The sequence below is a fragment of the Daphnia carinata genome, chromosome 6, assembly GCF_022539665.2.
Source record: "Daphnia carinata strain CSIRO-1 chromosome 6, CSIRO_AGI_Dcar_HiC_V3, whole genome shotgun sequence".
Lineage (NCBI taxonomy): Eukaryota > Metazoa > Arthropoda > Branchiopoda > Diplostraca > Daphniidae > Daphnia > Daphnia carinata.
In genome coordinates, this window is record NC_081336.1 from 4727532 (window position 1) to 4742561 (window position 15030).

The 15030-nt window shown below is 39.2% G+C and overlaps 2 protein-coding genes across 4 annotated transcripts; both read left to right on the top strand.

Moving 5' to 3' along the window:
• Nucleotides 1–24: 24 nt before the first annotated feature.
• LOC130689753 (equilibrative nucleoside transporter 1-like) lies at nucleotides 25–2719 on the top strand. The gene is made up of 12 exons (XM_057512690.2): nucleotides 25–369; nucleotides 441–522; nucleotides 585–739; nucleotides 821–915; nucleotides 1010–1060; nucleotides 1129–1221; nucleotides 1312–1451; nucleotides 1517–1660; nucleotides 1729–1843; nucleotides 1925–2010; nucleotides 2086–2285; nucleotides 2354–2719. The coding sequence occupies exons 1-12, from the start codon at nucleotides 191–193 to the stop codon at nucleotides 2463–2465; spliced, it is 1452 nt and encodes a 483-aa protein (XP_057368673.1). The 5' UTR covers nucleotides 25–190; the 3' UTR covers nucleotides 2466–2719.
• Nucleotides 2720–3762: 1043 nt separating this feature from the next.
• Nucleotides 3763–8778, top strand: LOC130689754 (uncharacterized). Of its 3 annotated transcripts, XM_057512692.2 has the most exons (5): nucleotides 3763–4022; nucleotides 4094–4146; nucleotides 7283–7548; nucleotides 7617–7719; nucleotides 7804–8778. In XM_057512692.2, exons 3-5 carry the CDS (start codon nucleotides 7290–7292, stop codon nucleotides 8660–8662), a joined length of 1221 nt encoding a protein of 406 aa, XP_057368675.1. In that variant the 5' UTR covers nucleotides 3763–4022; nucleotides 4094–4146; nucleotides 7283–7289; the 3' UTR covers nucleotides 8663–8778. The 3 variants fall into 3 exon arrangements, with proteins under 3 accessions (XP_057368675.1, XP_057368676.1, XP_057368674.1); XM_057512693.2 differs by lacking the exon at nucleotides 4094–4146 and having other exon boundaries at nucleotides 3763–4019; XM_057512691.2 differs by lacking the exon at nucleotides 4094–4146 and having other exon boundaries at nucleotides 3764–4022.
• The last annotated feature ends 6252 nt before the right edge of the window (nucleotides 8779–15030 follow it).

The window sequence follows — 15030 nt, forward strand, 5'->3', positions numbered from 1 at the left end:
CATGGAAATAATCGAGGGAATGGAAGGAGTGTTATAGCAAAGACTCTCTTTCAGATTAGAGCAAGTCTAATTGCACGAAAGCGCTTTGTAAATTTAGACCCCACGTAATGTTTTAGAAAATTTCATGTAAACCTAGTCGTAGAATTTACACCACGATTTTGCATCCTTTTTCTTGGAGTTATAAGCTGCCATGCCCAAAAACAATAGCTGTGGAAATGGGGCACACCAAGAAGATACAGACCTACTAGTTGATACTGATTTTATTGAAAATTCTGTAAATAACGATGGAAGGATAGTGTTCTCATCAACTGGTTCGATTCAAGACGAGGAAAATGATGTTCTTATCAACCATAGTGAACCTGTGGACAGGTCTTCATCATACATATTTGATATTTTGGCAGAATGTTTAAAAATATATGTCTTCTATTTCCTTTTTGCAGGTATTTTGGTGTGTATATTTTGTTCTATTTGCTTGGAATGGCTACTTTGTTGCCATGGAACTTCTTTATTACAGCAAACGGGGTAAACTTTAGTTCAAAAGTATCCCAATCTACACTGATTAATGATGTTTGCTTTAAAAACAGTATTGGATGTATAAACTTAGAGATTTAAACACAACTTCTTCTGGGAACACATCTCATCTCTCTCCACTGCAACTAGGATTTACCTCCTACTTATGTGTTACCTCACTGGTCCCTAGTACGGTGGTTCTTGTTCTAAATGCTTTTGTGGGACACAAGTAAACAAATAATAGTTCTTCCCAAAACTCATTTCTAAGCAGCGTAAAAATATTGGCTTGTAAAAATGTAAATGTTTTCAGGTTTTCTTTCAAACTCCGCATTGCTGGTGGTTTGTTGGGTGTAGTTTTGTTGTTTACTTTTACAACAGCACTTGTTGAACTGGACACAGATCCATGTAAGTGGTTACTTTTTTTTTTTTTTTTTTTATCCCTCTAGCTTCCCAAAATATTTTTATTGTTTTATAATAAATTTGCAACTTTGTCTTATAGGGCAGATGTCTTTCTACTTCATAACTTTAGTAAGCGCCTTCTTCATTAACGGTAAAATACTCAAACATTATCCTGTCTTTGTCTCGGTATTCGGTCATTCTTAAATGGTTCATTTGCAGTTGTCAGCTCCATATTTCAAGGTGGCGTATGTGGTCTTGCTGGAAAGTTCCCTAGCGGTTATGTTAATGCAGTTATTAGCGGTCAAGCTCTAGGTGGGTCAAAAAATAAAATTATGCACTTTAAAGTTCAGTTGCTACAAAAGCACCCAATTAATGCACAAAAAAAAAATTTTATTTTTTCAGGTGGTATATTTGCCTCACTTGCTAACATAGTGTCTATCGCCGTCGGTGCATCTCCTACTCAAAGTGCGTTCTTATACTTCATGGCAGCGGATTTTACTCTTGTTTTATCATTCTGCTTGTATATGGCTCTTTCATCGACAGTAAGCAAGCTTTGCTATTTGTTTTTTGACGATTTCTGCAACTTTCTTTAAAATTTCCTCGATAGAAATTCTTTGTCTTTTACTCACATTGTGAAAGAACACCTTCCAGTCAAAGTGATCCGTTGAAAGCAAGTGATCTCGTGGAAGACCAGGAAGACGAAGCGCTCATCGTTGACACAGGAATTTCTTATCGTAGGATTATTGTACAGGTGAATTATTAGGACCATTGTTTCCTTTGGTTTCTTGCATCGTACACTAACCTGGAATTTTTTGCCAGATTTGGCCGTATCTCTTCTCAATTACGTTAGTGTACATCGTTACGTTGTCACTATTTCCTGCCGTAAGCGTATTAATCCGATCTGCAAGCTATGATCAGGGCTTTATCTGGAATGGTATGTATATCACGTGATGCATAGAGAGGAAGCGCTTCTTGAAATCTACCTATTAATCGAGCATATTTTTGGCATTAATAGATGTTTATTTTACTCCCGTCGCGTGTTTCCTACTCATGAGTATTGGTGATTACATTGGACGTACGTCAACAGGAATCATACCAATGGTATGTTATATAGTACAAGAAATGAAATGACGCTGTCATATACATTTGTTTACATTAATTTTCCCATTAACATAGCCATCGAACGTTAAAATGTGGACATGCATACTCTCTGTTATGCGATTGGCATTCATCCCTCTGATGATAATGTGCAATGCCCAGCCTCGATTCCATTTGCCTGTTTTGATTCCAAACGATGCTGGATTTGTACTTGTTATGGCTCTTTTTGCATTTTCGAATGGTTACCTCAGTGTGATTCCGTTTGCACAGGCCCCAAGGTATCGGCCTTTCAAATAACTGTGATAAGCCAGTTACTCGATTACTGATGCTACAATTGATTTTACAGGTGTGTAGACAAAAAAGATCAAGAAACGGCCTCTTCTCTGATGGCTGCCGGACTCGGTATTGGTTTGGCAGTTGGCGGTGCCCTCAGCAGTGTTATTGTTCGAATTCTGTGATGTTACATTCGTTGCCTAGTATTCTGTGGCCGTTGGTGGACATCATGATCGGTCCCTTTCATGTAGCCTACGGCAAAGCACGGGCATCATAGCCAGAGCCTCCTACGTCTAATTATGACATTATGGCTCTCCCTCCTTTTTTGGGTTTTTTTTTTTCGTTGTGTATGTGTTTGGGTTCTCTCCTGTTCCTTCTGTATGAAGTCCGTTCTCTTTTTCTCTTCTTTTTCGTCGGTAATAATAGCCCAACTACCAGACTGGCCTCCATTCTTTCTATATTTTCCCCCCTCGCTCTTTCTCTTTTCTTGAGACAGAGAGAAAGAGAGAAGGGAATACGAATAGCAGGGAGCAGGTAACACGAATGGTAAAACAGAACAAGGTTTCAAATTAAGCCTCTGGCAAAATGAGAGAGATCAAAGAGACAAAGGCAGTGCGCGAGATGAATGCCAGCTAGATGAATATTAGAGGAATACCCAAGCCAGGAATGGCAAAGTACACATGCCTAATGCCAAGCTATGTCACTAAGTAAATCCACTATATCACGAGTAGTGTTCAATGATGAGCTGGCGGCGTTTTAAAGAAACACGACTGGCAACAACCAAGATACGCAGCCTGCGGTCAGAAAGATCATCAAGAAATTTGCCTATTCCTCATACGCCTAGGTCGTCAGCGGTACGCACCTGGAGCTATACGAAGTCATGCAACTGGAACATCTGAGAGATGTTTTTGTATTAACCGTTAAAAATCTGCTTGTATGCATGTGATTTTCTCAGATATTCAATAGAAAATAAGTCTGAAATCTATCATTTGAACAAAAGATATTGCGCAACTATCGCATTAAGCTCTTGATTACCTCTTAACCTCGAATAAACAGCTTTCTCTTACGAAAAGCGCCAACAGAAGGCAACAGACGTTCGATCAATACCATACTGTTGTACCCTAACCTTACTGTACAAAAAACTGTCGTTAGCATGCTGGATCAATACAATCCAAACGAGAAGAAACTTTCATGCAGATTTGGCCTATGATGTGATGCGATGACAGCAAGACTATTCGATTTTTACATTATAAATTCCTGTTCAAAGTTTGAAGTAAAAAGGTGTAGATAGATAATTGAAATGTTTTACGATTGGTGCATAAAGGTTGAGAAGAAATACGTCTTAAAAAGAGGAGGGTATCTGCGCCATCCTCCTAAGTATCGATCTTTTGGGGGAATCGGAGAAGCGAGCTATCGTTCAAACAAGTCGTAAAAGAAGAAACCCAAGACTAGCGAACAAACCTGGGCGCTTCTCGAGGGCAAAGGGGCGCATGCCGATCTCTTCATTCTCTCGTAGATGTTCCTAGAGTGGTGACGTGTGCAGGCAAGGCAGGTCGTTGAGGTAGATAAGGTGGACAATTCACCTGCTTCGTTCCTTCGATTACGGATTCCTATTGCAAGAAACAAATCGAATTGAAGTTTTACATGGTTCGTCCTTTGTGACCACAAGCCTAAACTGAGCGCCAGTTTTGCCATCTTCAGCTGTTGTAAGGAATTACGGAGGATTTCTACTTGAAAAAGTGGTAAGTAACCCTCTACATTGGTAGAAAATCATAAAAACAATTAAAGTTGCTTTATTTTTTCTTCGTCGTAGTACGGTCATTTGGCACTTCTTTGTTGATCCAAGTTATTTTTACCGGGACGCAAGTAAGCTGTTCAGATGTTTTAGAAATGATAAGCGTTCAAACTAAAATGTGCCTTTCTGCTAATTGAAGTTTTCGTGTTCAATCTACCCATGTTCTGTTTCATTTTGGGCGATTCTTTTGCGTTTTCGTACTAATATTTTAGATGTGTTTCCTTTTAGACTATTCTTTAAAAATCATATTTTGAAATCGAACAGTAAATTTTAAAATATGTCTTTTGGAATTCATAAGGAAAATTCAAATGGATTAGGGCTTGGCTAATTTCACTGTGAATGCAAATTCGATTATAAAGGGTCGCCTTCAACGAAAGGGTCGTTTGACATTGATGTCTTGATAAACCTACCACTCAGTTATTTCCAACAGTAAAAAAGAATTCCCTCAACAGAAAAGTAGGTGGGGTAGCGAGTCCTAGAGGGAAAGTTTCACCGTGGGTGGTAGTTGCTGGTCTTGAGCAGTCAGCTGCCGCCTTCTACACTATCTCAACTATAATGTATGTATTCTGTCGATGCGCTTGAAGTTTACATGCTAAGATTAAGTTGCCTGTCCTTTCAGATTTTTTTTTCTTTCCTCATTGGGTACGTATTTAGGGGAATAAAGTACAAGAAAGGGATCGTTACAATGACCAAATTTCGACCATTCATCAGCCGAGATCTTTATCCTTTCATGTCAAAGAATTTCTACCTGGGAAATAAAGCAATGAGCGCAAAAGATGCCGCTAACTGATGGGGTTTTGTCGTAGATCATGAGCGTCGCATGTTCCGCAAAATGCTGTCTAGATCTCAATTTGGTCAACTACAGGAAGACTATGTAGATTTGATCCTTTGAAGACCTTGTCTTCATTTTTTTTTTTTTTTTTACAAATGATAAAATGGGTGACTGAAAGAAACTGCTACTTTAACGGGATATGTACAGCACCAGCTGCGCCTGTGTAGTTAGCCCCCTATCTCAGTTGAAAATTAAAGACCGAACGCTCTGAACGAAAAGCTGTTATTGGCTGAAAGTGTTGCCAAACTTACATAGGTGAATTGAACTATTGCTTACCATGTTAACTTCTTTTCTACCAGCTGGCATTTCCTAAAGCCTCGTTATCAAATTTTCGAACGGAATTCGCTTATTTCTCTAGTGGAAAAATAAATAATGGTGGATCAACTTTTTAAATTCTCGGTTGATGCTGGTATCATCTCACCCAGCCAAGAGTGAAAATTTCCGTTACCTAGGCGGCACCGTTATCGTCATCTATCTCAGATTCAATATCTGGAGTTCACTTCTAATGAATTCTTTTATAAGCAATTGGGTGAACGTGATAGAAAGATTCTCGATAAATCAATACTTTCCGGCACCTATTGCGGGTGAAATACAGTCGGTTTGTGTAGCTTCGCATACGGCATCGTATAGTGTTGGCGGATCCTTTTATGTTTTGTGTTGCTTCACCCATCTCCCCCTCGAGCTCTTATGGCGATCGATAATAGAGATGTCCCGCAATACTCTCTGTAGAATATCGTGCAAACTGCCTGAAACTCAAAGAGATGCATTTTGGCTGGATAAATGTCGAGGCTATTATTGCGGTGGAGTTTATTTACATTAAAACTGGTAAAAAAAAAGCATCGTGATCAACAGCAGTTTCCATTCCGTGTGCGCCGTTGTACAAATGGAACGGCTCAAGCCGACGAGTAGTTGCATGTCTGGGAGAAATTTAGTATTCTACAATAAAGGAAGACAAGATGGCGCGCGTTTGGGTCTTCGGTTTGGTTTGTACATAATCGGCCACCCAGGTAGAATTATGAACCTAGTAGGTTACCCATCCTTGGTGGAGGAACACGATAGGGCGGAAGTCCAGTCGACTCTATTTGTTCTTACCCTAACAGTAGGAGAGTTTCCTGAATATACAAGGCGTGGGGCAGGAAAAGAGTTGACCACTTTAATGGTTAAAGGAAATATAAGGTAAAGCCGCAAGTCGTTCCTCCTTTAAGTTCAGTTTCCGAATCGCATATAGCTGTCAAAATCCTGGTTCAACATCTTAATTATTTTTCTTTACTGGTATTTAGTACTTCGAAGATACATTCTTCTGTTGCAGAATGTTCCATCTAATTAAGAGATACAACAAAATCAGCCTTTTAACTACCCAAACTTGATGAACTTCTGCGTAGTTTCGAAGCCAGGCCTCCAAAAATATAAACTCGTGAAAATATAAAAAAAAAGAAAAAGAAAAAGGTTAGCTTGGTCAATTTCAGCGATAGAGTTTCATTGCCGCCCACCTCAAGCTATTAAACAATCATCTGCAATAATGTAGAAAACTTTTTGCGTAACATTGTGCTCGTGGGTTTGCAATTTAAGAGATGAACGCCTCCGCATGCAAAAATAAACACCAAAGTATGCATTAGCTGTGAGCTTATAGATGGCTAGTAGTTTTCACGTAATAATGCCTAACATGCTTACTTTCAGCCTTGCTAACTGGTTATAACTTACCAATGCATAATACTTTTGTAGCACCGATTCTTTTTAGTCTTTCAAATATGAGAGGAATCGAATAGTATGTCAGCCTTTGAGTGACCCTCCCCTTCCCTGTTTCATTATTTCTCTATCGAAGGTTCAAGGTGATGAGCATAAAAGGGTGGCTCATTCCGGCTCTTGACTGCAGCGCAGGTGTTTAAGCCATTTAAGAAAAGTATGAAGAAAAACGAAAAAAAGAAAAAAATGAAATGAAATAAAATAATGGAATAGAAAAGAACGAAAGACGAGGGAAGGAAAAGAAACGATAAAAAGCCACTAGCGACCCTCCTATCCACCCGACGTCTGAAGCACAGGTCATAATAAAAATGATGATCGCTTCGCGTGTCAGACCACTTCCTTTACCTTTATGCCTTTTTTTCTTCTCTCTTTCTCTCTCTCCCCTTTTTTCTTTGTTCCATTTTTCTATCTAACCTGTAGAAAATGAAGTATTTCTTGCTTCCTCGACCGTTTAAAGTTAATACAAGTCGTGCTTACAGCATACTATGATTTCACAGCACAGCGGATAATTTTCTAGCTGATGCAAATTGCCGCGGTCTTGCATGAGCATTAGGCTCACATGGCGACACAAAAATTGTCTGGTCCATCTGTCAAAACCATAGTGTTTATTTTTTCATCTGCTTATTGCTTAGTTAGGATATGCGGATGGAAACGATGGACAATGTCGGCTGTGATTGGCTACTCAACGACCTAGAACCTCCCCCAGATGCCATTTTGCGAATCCCACCACCTCCGCTTCCACATTTCATTGACAGAGCTTATCTTCAAGAGATGGCTTTAGCCGCGGCCGGTGATGTCAACCGAGAGAATGATACGGTGTTAACAGCTCCGTGTCATTGGTGTCATTGGGCGCGACGGTTTGACCTGGTCGGCACAGTTAGCGTAACATCGGGAACAGGTACATTATCGTATGACGTACACAGTCGTTGATTTATTTGCTAAAGTTATTTTTATTTTTGGAAGCAGAAATGGCCCTTGAAGATACATGGTTTTTCGTCATTTTAGCATCGTGCTTGATGCTTACGCTTGGAGCGTTCCTTTCGGCTTTAATCTACTTGAGACTAAATGGGTAAGACATCAATTGACAAGGATAGGTGGCGTGGCGCCATCCTTATAAACGTTCGATTATTTCAAGAAACTTTCATAAATATAGGAAAATGTTGAAAGGTGCTTGGGATTTTGGAAGCTTTTTGACGGAGAACGGCTCCATCCTGATTGGCGGCAACGATAGTGGTGTGTCCCACATCGGAAGCGAACGCCACCACAGTACTGGGGCGATGATGCCAGTAAGAACAGTCGCCGGCCACCAGACAGATAATAGCAAACTGGATTGCCAGGCAATCGGTTCCTCTGGCGATAGGGAAGAAGACTTCCGCCGCAACTGCAGCAGAGGTTCGGTTGCGCCTGTTACTCAGCGACCCGTCGCAACACCTTCGTCCTTTCCACCTTTGACACGGGCTTTGTGGGCTGGTGTCAAAACCTGCGAGGGCAATCATTATATTATAACGCACGCGCAACCTTTCGACCAAAAGCAGCAACGTTCGTCGCTCCCTCTGACGTCTGGCCGTGATCTAGAACAGCCAGACGAAGATTCCGCTGGTTATACCACTCTTCACCTCGGTGCCACCACATCTTCAATGGCTGTTTCCAATACTGCAAATCAAATGTATTACTGTTGCACAGACTTGATGATGATGAAGCAAACGCCCACATCCAGCGGAATGCAGCAAGTTACTTCCCTAGACGATTCTGCCAATGAACTTTGCTGCGACGGCTCGCAGAATCCGCTTTATGTTAATATGTCTCCGTTGCATCCTCTATCCAGCCCAAAAATGAATTATCCCCTTATGAACCCTATTTATCCATCTCCGTGCCGATCGCAACACACATCAACTCATGTAAGTAAACCATTAGTTGAGGAGAACACCACAAGAAATAACCACTTGACACATCAAACAAACGCTACTTCAAGTTGTTCCGTCAATGTCACAAGCCAATGTTCTCAGTCGTAAGTGTGGCTGTTGTATTAAATTAACGCGTATCCACAAAGCGCGTTATGTTTGTTGCGTGCATTTCTCATGTTGTTGCGTGGTCCTGTACATACACCTGTTTTGAACACAAACCCATACTTTGCAAAGATACCCTTGTGGTACATACATTTTTCCGATGACGGGCTTTCCATAACATGTCAAATATATTTATTTATTGGTCGCACACGTATAAAATATAACCTTGCCTTCTACCTGAATGAGATGCCCTGTCAGCGCTGATAAAGGCGACATTTTAGTCTGGGTTGTACATAACGTAAGGACCGATGGCGTATTTGCGTATGGTATCATTTACTGTATTTGAAGGTGAACTGTACAATGGATACTTTGATGTTTCCCTCGTTGTTTTAAATATCACTATGATTTTTGCATTGATAAATTTTCTTTTCGTGACCTAAATTTACAAATTCGTGTTAGCCAATCGTACGCTATGAATATTTAAGAATGTTGGAACTCTTTCAAATTGCGGATTCAATGTGGCATAACACACGCAAAAAGAATCTTTTTCACAGACACTAGATTCTACACGTGTGGGATATACTCATCACTCTTGTTAAGTTTCATATAGGTCGTTCTATCTGCCCTCTTCTTTTTCTTTATAAGGAAGCTCTTCTTTTGGGATCCGCCGTAATTCTCTACTGCCGTACTGTACACATGAAATTTGACAATATAAGGCGATAACATTGAATAAAATACAGTGTTAAATTTTGTGGTACACACTTTCAAAATAGTAAAGGTAAGAATCAGCAGCATCAGAAATGATTAGGGCTTGATTCCGGTTCGCCTAAACCCGGATTACACACGGATGTTCACCAAACATGGTTGCCGACAGAGAATCTGAATTCACCATTTTCCAAGATGTGTAAGCTGGGTCGGCTTTGCTAGGCAAACCGGATCTAACCATCACCATCTAAAAATATTGCTAGTAGAATAGCGACAAATTAAATAAAATAAATAATTAAAATAAAGGGTGCAATGGATTTTTATTTCAACAGTCTTGTGCCTATAACTTGATAAAAATCGGGTTGATTTTAGGATAAACGGGGTAAAATAAGTACAAAGTGATTTGGAACCACGTACGTAGATGGGTTTCTCCATTTCGTTACGAATGAGAAAGCAGTAGCGTGATTCTTAGACCAGAATAAGCCAACCTACCTGTACGGCCCAAATAATACATTTGGTAGACTTTTCAGTTGATGTAAACAAACAAGACGCTAGTACCCGAAAGTACCACAAATTAGCTTTATTACGGTACGAAATAGGAAAATTTCTGTCAGTCGTTTCAAATGATTTCTAAAATTAATTATAAGTTTGGAGTGGGAAGAGGAAGAGTAGAAAAAGGAATAAAACCCAAGCTTCTCTATTGTCTGTTGGACTAACTCAAGAGGGCGACATTACCATTAAAACCTAGGCTATCAGATCTTTTTTTTTTCTATTTCCATGATTCATATTACTTCTCTCCTGTTCCAAGGCTCTATAATGGCCACTTCCTTTCTAAAGCGTTTTAAGGGTAACATGTTCTTACCACTAGTCATTGATATAAGCATGGTCATGTAAGAATGGTTCATATTCTGTGTACTCAAAATTTCTTGATAGGGGTTCTATCAAAGGTGCCTTATACGTACAATTCAACCCATTTGTCTGAGATTTTCGCCGTTAGATGGCATGTCGAATTTTAAAAGGAATCGGCAGTTTTAACTTGTATGTTTTTGCACTTTTCAAGCAGTAACGCCGTAATCGGTGTTAACTTGGACATAACGATTCGTATGGCTGACCATTTTTCGTTACGATGGGCTCACCCGTTAAACCGTTCGGTATGAATTAGATTCATTTTAGAGTGATGGAGGGACGGACAGCGACATCTAATTTTGCTTACGTCTAGCCAAGGTTTCAATAAGTTCGTCTTTCTTCCGATAGAAAGCGTTTATCATATTTGTTCTGAAGAAATCAGTGGTCGTTGGAGATGGAATAGATTTAATAGAGCTTTAATTAGATTTAGGCAGGAGATCAGTGTTCTGACCAGCGCTTTCAAGTGTTCAGACGTTCTTCCTCCACTCTAAGACTCCATCGTTGCTTATCTAATGTAAAAAAAAGAATTGTTACCCCATCTTTCGGTTACCAAAGAGCCTGAAAAAGCGAGACAAAAAAAATTATTTTACAAATACAACAATTAATAATCAACCATAAATAATTTTATACGGCAATCAGGATTTTGTCAGGCAATTTAATAAGCACTATGGTACCTGTGAACAATGGAACCAACGTCTTCTTCCAGTTTGAAATGGACTTTCCATGCTACGAGATGGCCTATTCGCAAACCGAAATCATTACTTCAACTGCAAATCCATCGCAAGAAAATTCCGCCTCAGCTAGCTCCAAAATCCTTAGCATTTCGCAATTGTAGAGGTATTTAGGTCTTTTTTGTCAGCAGCACATACGCAACTGGGAACGGCTGTAAAACGGAAAGTGATCAAGGGTTAAAAAATTTTCTTGATAACAACGGTTATCTTTTCATTATACATGATATGGATCGTTAATAGCTGATCAGTAACAACAAGGCACAAAATAAAACGTCCCCTCGCTGTAAATCTGGCTAGGTTGTTCTGTACGAATCTCCGATGGAACACCGTGTGAAAGATAATCGAAAGCTGATCCAGTTGCTGATGACACGCATCCGTGGAAAAAAAGATGATGTCCCATTTAGCGTCCGATTATGAAACAAAAAAAAAACGAAACTCGACAAGGCATCAAACAATTTCCGAAAAATAATGAAATTAACCTGTATACCGGATGCTGTTGTAGGAGCCTCCCATCGTTTGCCGTTGAATATGGTATCGTAGGCTGATTTGCATGTGTCTCGAGGCTATGCATGCAGACTACGACTTGTTAACCTGTCCCAACTTCATTCCTTTTTCATTTGTTGAGTCTGCAATCTCGGGATATTCCAGGCGACAATCTTGAAGCTCACGCTGAAATTTTATAGCTCCAACGACGATCCTCCTTGATCCTCTTGGTTGTGATTTTGATCAACCTAAATTGAGAAAAGGCAGAAAAAAGACAGCTGGTACTATTTAATATGTCAACTATACGTTTTTGGCGACGATTTTTGTGCTTTCGCGTGGATCTTCTTAGCACACCCTGTTTCTTTGACCAATCTAAATACATTAAGGACAAAAATTAGGGTTAGTATTCTTTTTTCCTATCACTTATGCCTTTTTTGGTGATGATTTAGTAACTCTTGCGATAATTTTGTAGCTCGCGCGACAATCCTAAAGCTCCATGGTGATCCTGAAGGTCTCACAGTGATCCCCATTGATCTTCTTTGGCGCTGATTTGGCTAACCTGAGAAAACACAGTTGGTACACTTTAATTTAGCATTGGTACCTTTTTTGGGGACGATTTTGTAAATCCCGTGGCTCTTCTTAGCTTCCATGGAGATCTTGTGGCTCCAACAGAAATCTTGTCACAACGATGTCGGAATGGTCGTGAACATAACCTCTCAATCAAAAATTGCCAAAATTGTTTTACGGTTTGTCATTTGATTAATGACAGCTAAAGTTTTTGTTGTCTTATGTTCATTTTTAGTGTCGCAGTTGCGCGAACGGATGTCTGCTTATCTCACCGAACGTCATAAGAGTTTTTGTTTTAACAAAATTTTGCAAAACGCGCAGTACATGGACGTTAAGAGTAGGCACTGCATATTCAGTACGTGACGATCAAATTAAAAACATGGAACTTGATTCAACTTGAAACTATGTTATTAATTATCTCTGTATAGACCTCTTTATTACAGAAATAAAAAATAAATACATTGGAAGAATTGCCTTTTCATGGCCAAATACCTCCTTCTCTGCCTTTTCTATTTGAGCACTAAAATCTGTCATTTCTGGAGCGAGTATAGTGGCTTGCGTTCTTTTGGGTGGATTTGTATTACGCATAGTCACAGATGAATTTATTGATCCATCCTATTAGAAACATAAAGTAACACTAGTTGTATACTTAAAGCGACATTTGATAAGTTATCCGTACATACTTTCGTTGGTGGCCACACAGAGAACTGATTATATAAACAAACAGCACCGCCCTGTATTAAAAGAATGCATATTATTTTCTACAGAAATTCAACACACATCATGTGGCTAAATAGTGGATTTATTAAATGTGCAATATTGCTAGCGTAGCTTACTTTTTGTTTTCATAGCTATGGAAACTTTACAAACCATCCATTGATTTACGATGGCTACGATGGTCTACAAAATTTAATTGGGGAATTACGTTCAGATATGAAATTTTTTTGTATTAATGATCTTCTAGGTAACGCGTCTGGTTTTTTCTGAGAAAAAGAACCGTTATTGCAAAATCGTGATGTGGATCCTAAAAAACGCGGATTTTATTTTGGTGAATCTGGATTTTTTTTTGCGCGCGCACTCGCTGTCCGAAACGTGTCTAATAAGTCGGCTTTTCGCAAGGAATGATTTCGTTACGACACCGAGACACATCTAAAACGACGGCTTCTACAGGGAAAAAAATGAGCCTTTTTTTTTGTCGGAAAACGCCAGTCAAAAATGCTTCTACAAACGGGAGGAACCTTGTTGTCTGGTCATGGTACAGACTACCATTATATCCAGGAAAAGCTTCGACTTTTTTAAACAGGCAAGTTTCTTTGCTTTTCCTTGCATAAAATATATCTTTGAATCCCTAGCTCGTCTAAAACGAAAGCGTTTGATGATCATGGTTAACGTAAAATTTCACTGCCTCTGTCAGCTACACGTTAAACTTTTTGCTGTTTCCTGCTACCAAGCATAATAATAATCCTACACACAGCATAATTGCATAGTCGTGTAGGTTGGATGTTTATCAATCACTGGTAATTGTGATACTCATGGAACAGTGCTTTACTCACTGACTTTAAATTTCCTCTGTCGAAGAATACATTCGAAAGACATTGAAACAAATTGATTTTTTTTCCTGTGGAAGAATTGGAGGTATGGACCTCCATTGAGCTGAAAGAAAAGCCAGTAGGGAGAGATGAATTTTCAGTTTCAGCTAAAGCGAATTAAAAACCCTAATTCACACAACTATAGACATTTTTCTTTTTAATTAAAATTCATTTCAGCGGAATTTTTTGCGCCATAATGCGCCTTAACTCAGAACTGCCTGTGAGTTGACTCTAGAGCCTTGGCTGCCAATTTGATTTCTTTGACAAAGTTTCACGTTCAATTTTGACTTTCCTCATTTCTTCAGGCTTTGTTTACTAACGCCATGGCAGAAAATCTTATGCGACTTTCTTCTCGGAATGACGAGGTGGAAGCTACAGTATGAGCCTTCACTCCTAGTCATAGCAGGAGTACGTATCAAGGTCCTCCAGTTTAATAGACAATGACGACGTTGAAGACACTAGAGATCTCGAAAACGAATCTGAAGTTTCCGGATCATCTTCGTCTCAATAAAAAAAAAACAGGGCTTGAAAACCATTTGACAATATTTTAGCTGGAAAGGTCAGGGGAAAGATATTGTAGCATTTTGTACTCTCAAGAAAAAGTCAAATGGAAAAGAGGTTAATTGCAAATACTCTAACAAAGGCAGAAATGCCACTAACATGTGACCTCACCTAATACGCACCAACACATAAGAAATGAATGACCTTCTATCTGAGCAAAAGAATTTAGCTGAGTCATAGAATGAAAAAATCCAACTATCAGAATCAGGAATAGCCGACTTTTTTTAACCCAATAAGCCTATTAATTGCATGTTTTTAAAAAAGCATAAAAAGAATCTGTATTCAGAAAAATTCCAAATGTGCAAAACTATCAGAACAGATATAACAGAACTTGCTGCATGCATTTCTTGTTCACTGAGCATGATGGAAAGTAGTCAATTCCTAACGCTTTTAAATGGGTCGTTGCTTATTAAGAAAAAAGTGAAGAAGAATGTCGGTACAACTTTAAAACACATGAAAAACTATTCGTCACAAGGGATATTTTGAGCCAACCAAGCCTCGACGAAGTTTTATCTCAGGATTGTTGCTGTTTACTACAATCCGAAATTATGAAGCATCGAAGTAGCCATATTAACACGTAGGGATTTCTCAGACGGAAACGCGTAGTCTGCAGCTTTTTGCACAGACTTGTTGGGAATGCGAATTGAATACGAAGAAAATTAACCGTTTCATAACTTACAAAGTAGTTGATGTTATCCTTTCTTTACAACCACACAAAGTTGTGTAAGGCATGACAAATGCACTATCATTCGTCCAACCGTTTGAACATGATCCCCATTTTCATAGAACTGGTGATGAAGTACGTTAAAATTGAAACAGATATCGAAATTGA

Bases quoted from the DNA above. Each gene is read 5' to 3' on its own strand.
- LOC130689753 (XM_057512690.2), top strand. From the start codon at position 191: ATGCCCAAAAACAATAGCTGTGGAAATGGGGCACACCAAGAAGATACA. The intron at 740-820 runs GTAAACAAATAA...AAATGTTTTCAG, and splicing joins AATGCTTTTGTGGGACACAA to GTTTTCTTTCAAACTCCGCA. The intron at 1,452-1,516 runs GTAAGCAAGCTT...TTTCCTCGATAG, and splicing joins ATATGGCTCTTTCATCGACA to AAATTCTTTGTCTTTTACTC.
- LOC130689754 (XM_057512692.2), top strand. From the start codon at position 7,290: ATGCGGATGGAAACGATGGACAATGTCGGCTGTGATTGGCTACTCAAC. The intron at 7,549-7,616 runs GTACATTATCGT...TTTTGGAAGCAG, and splicing joins TAGCGTAACATCGGGAACAG to AAATGGCCCTTGAAGATACA. The intron at 7,720-7,803 runs GTAAGACATCAA...TCATAAATATAG, and splicing joins ATCTACTTGAGACTAAATGG to GAAAATGTTGAAAGGTGCTT.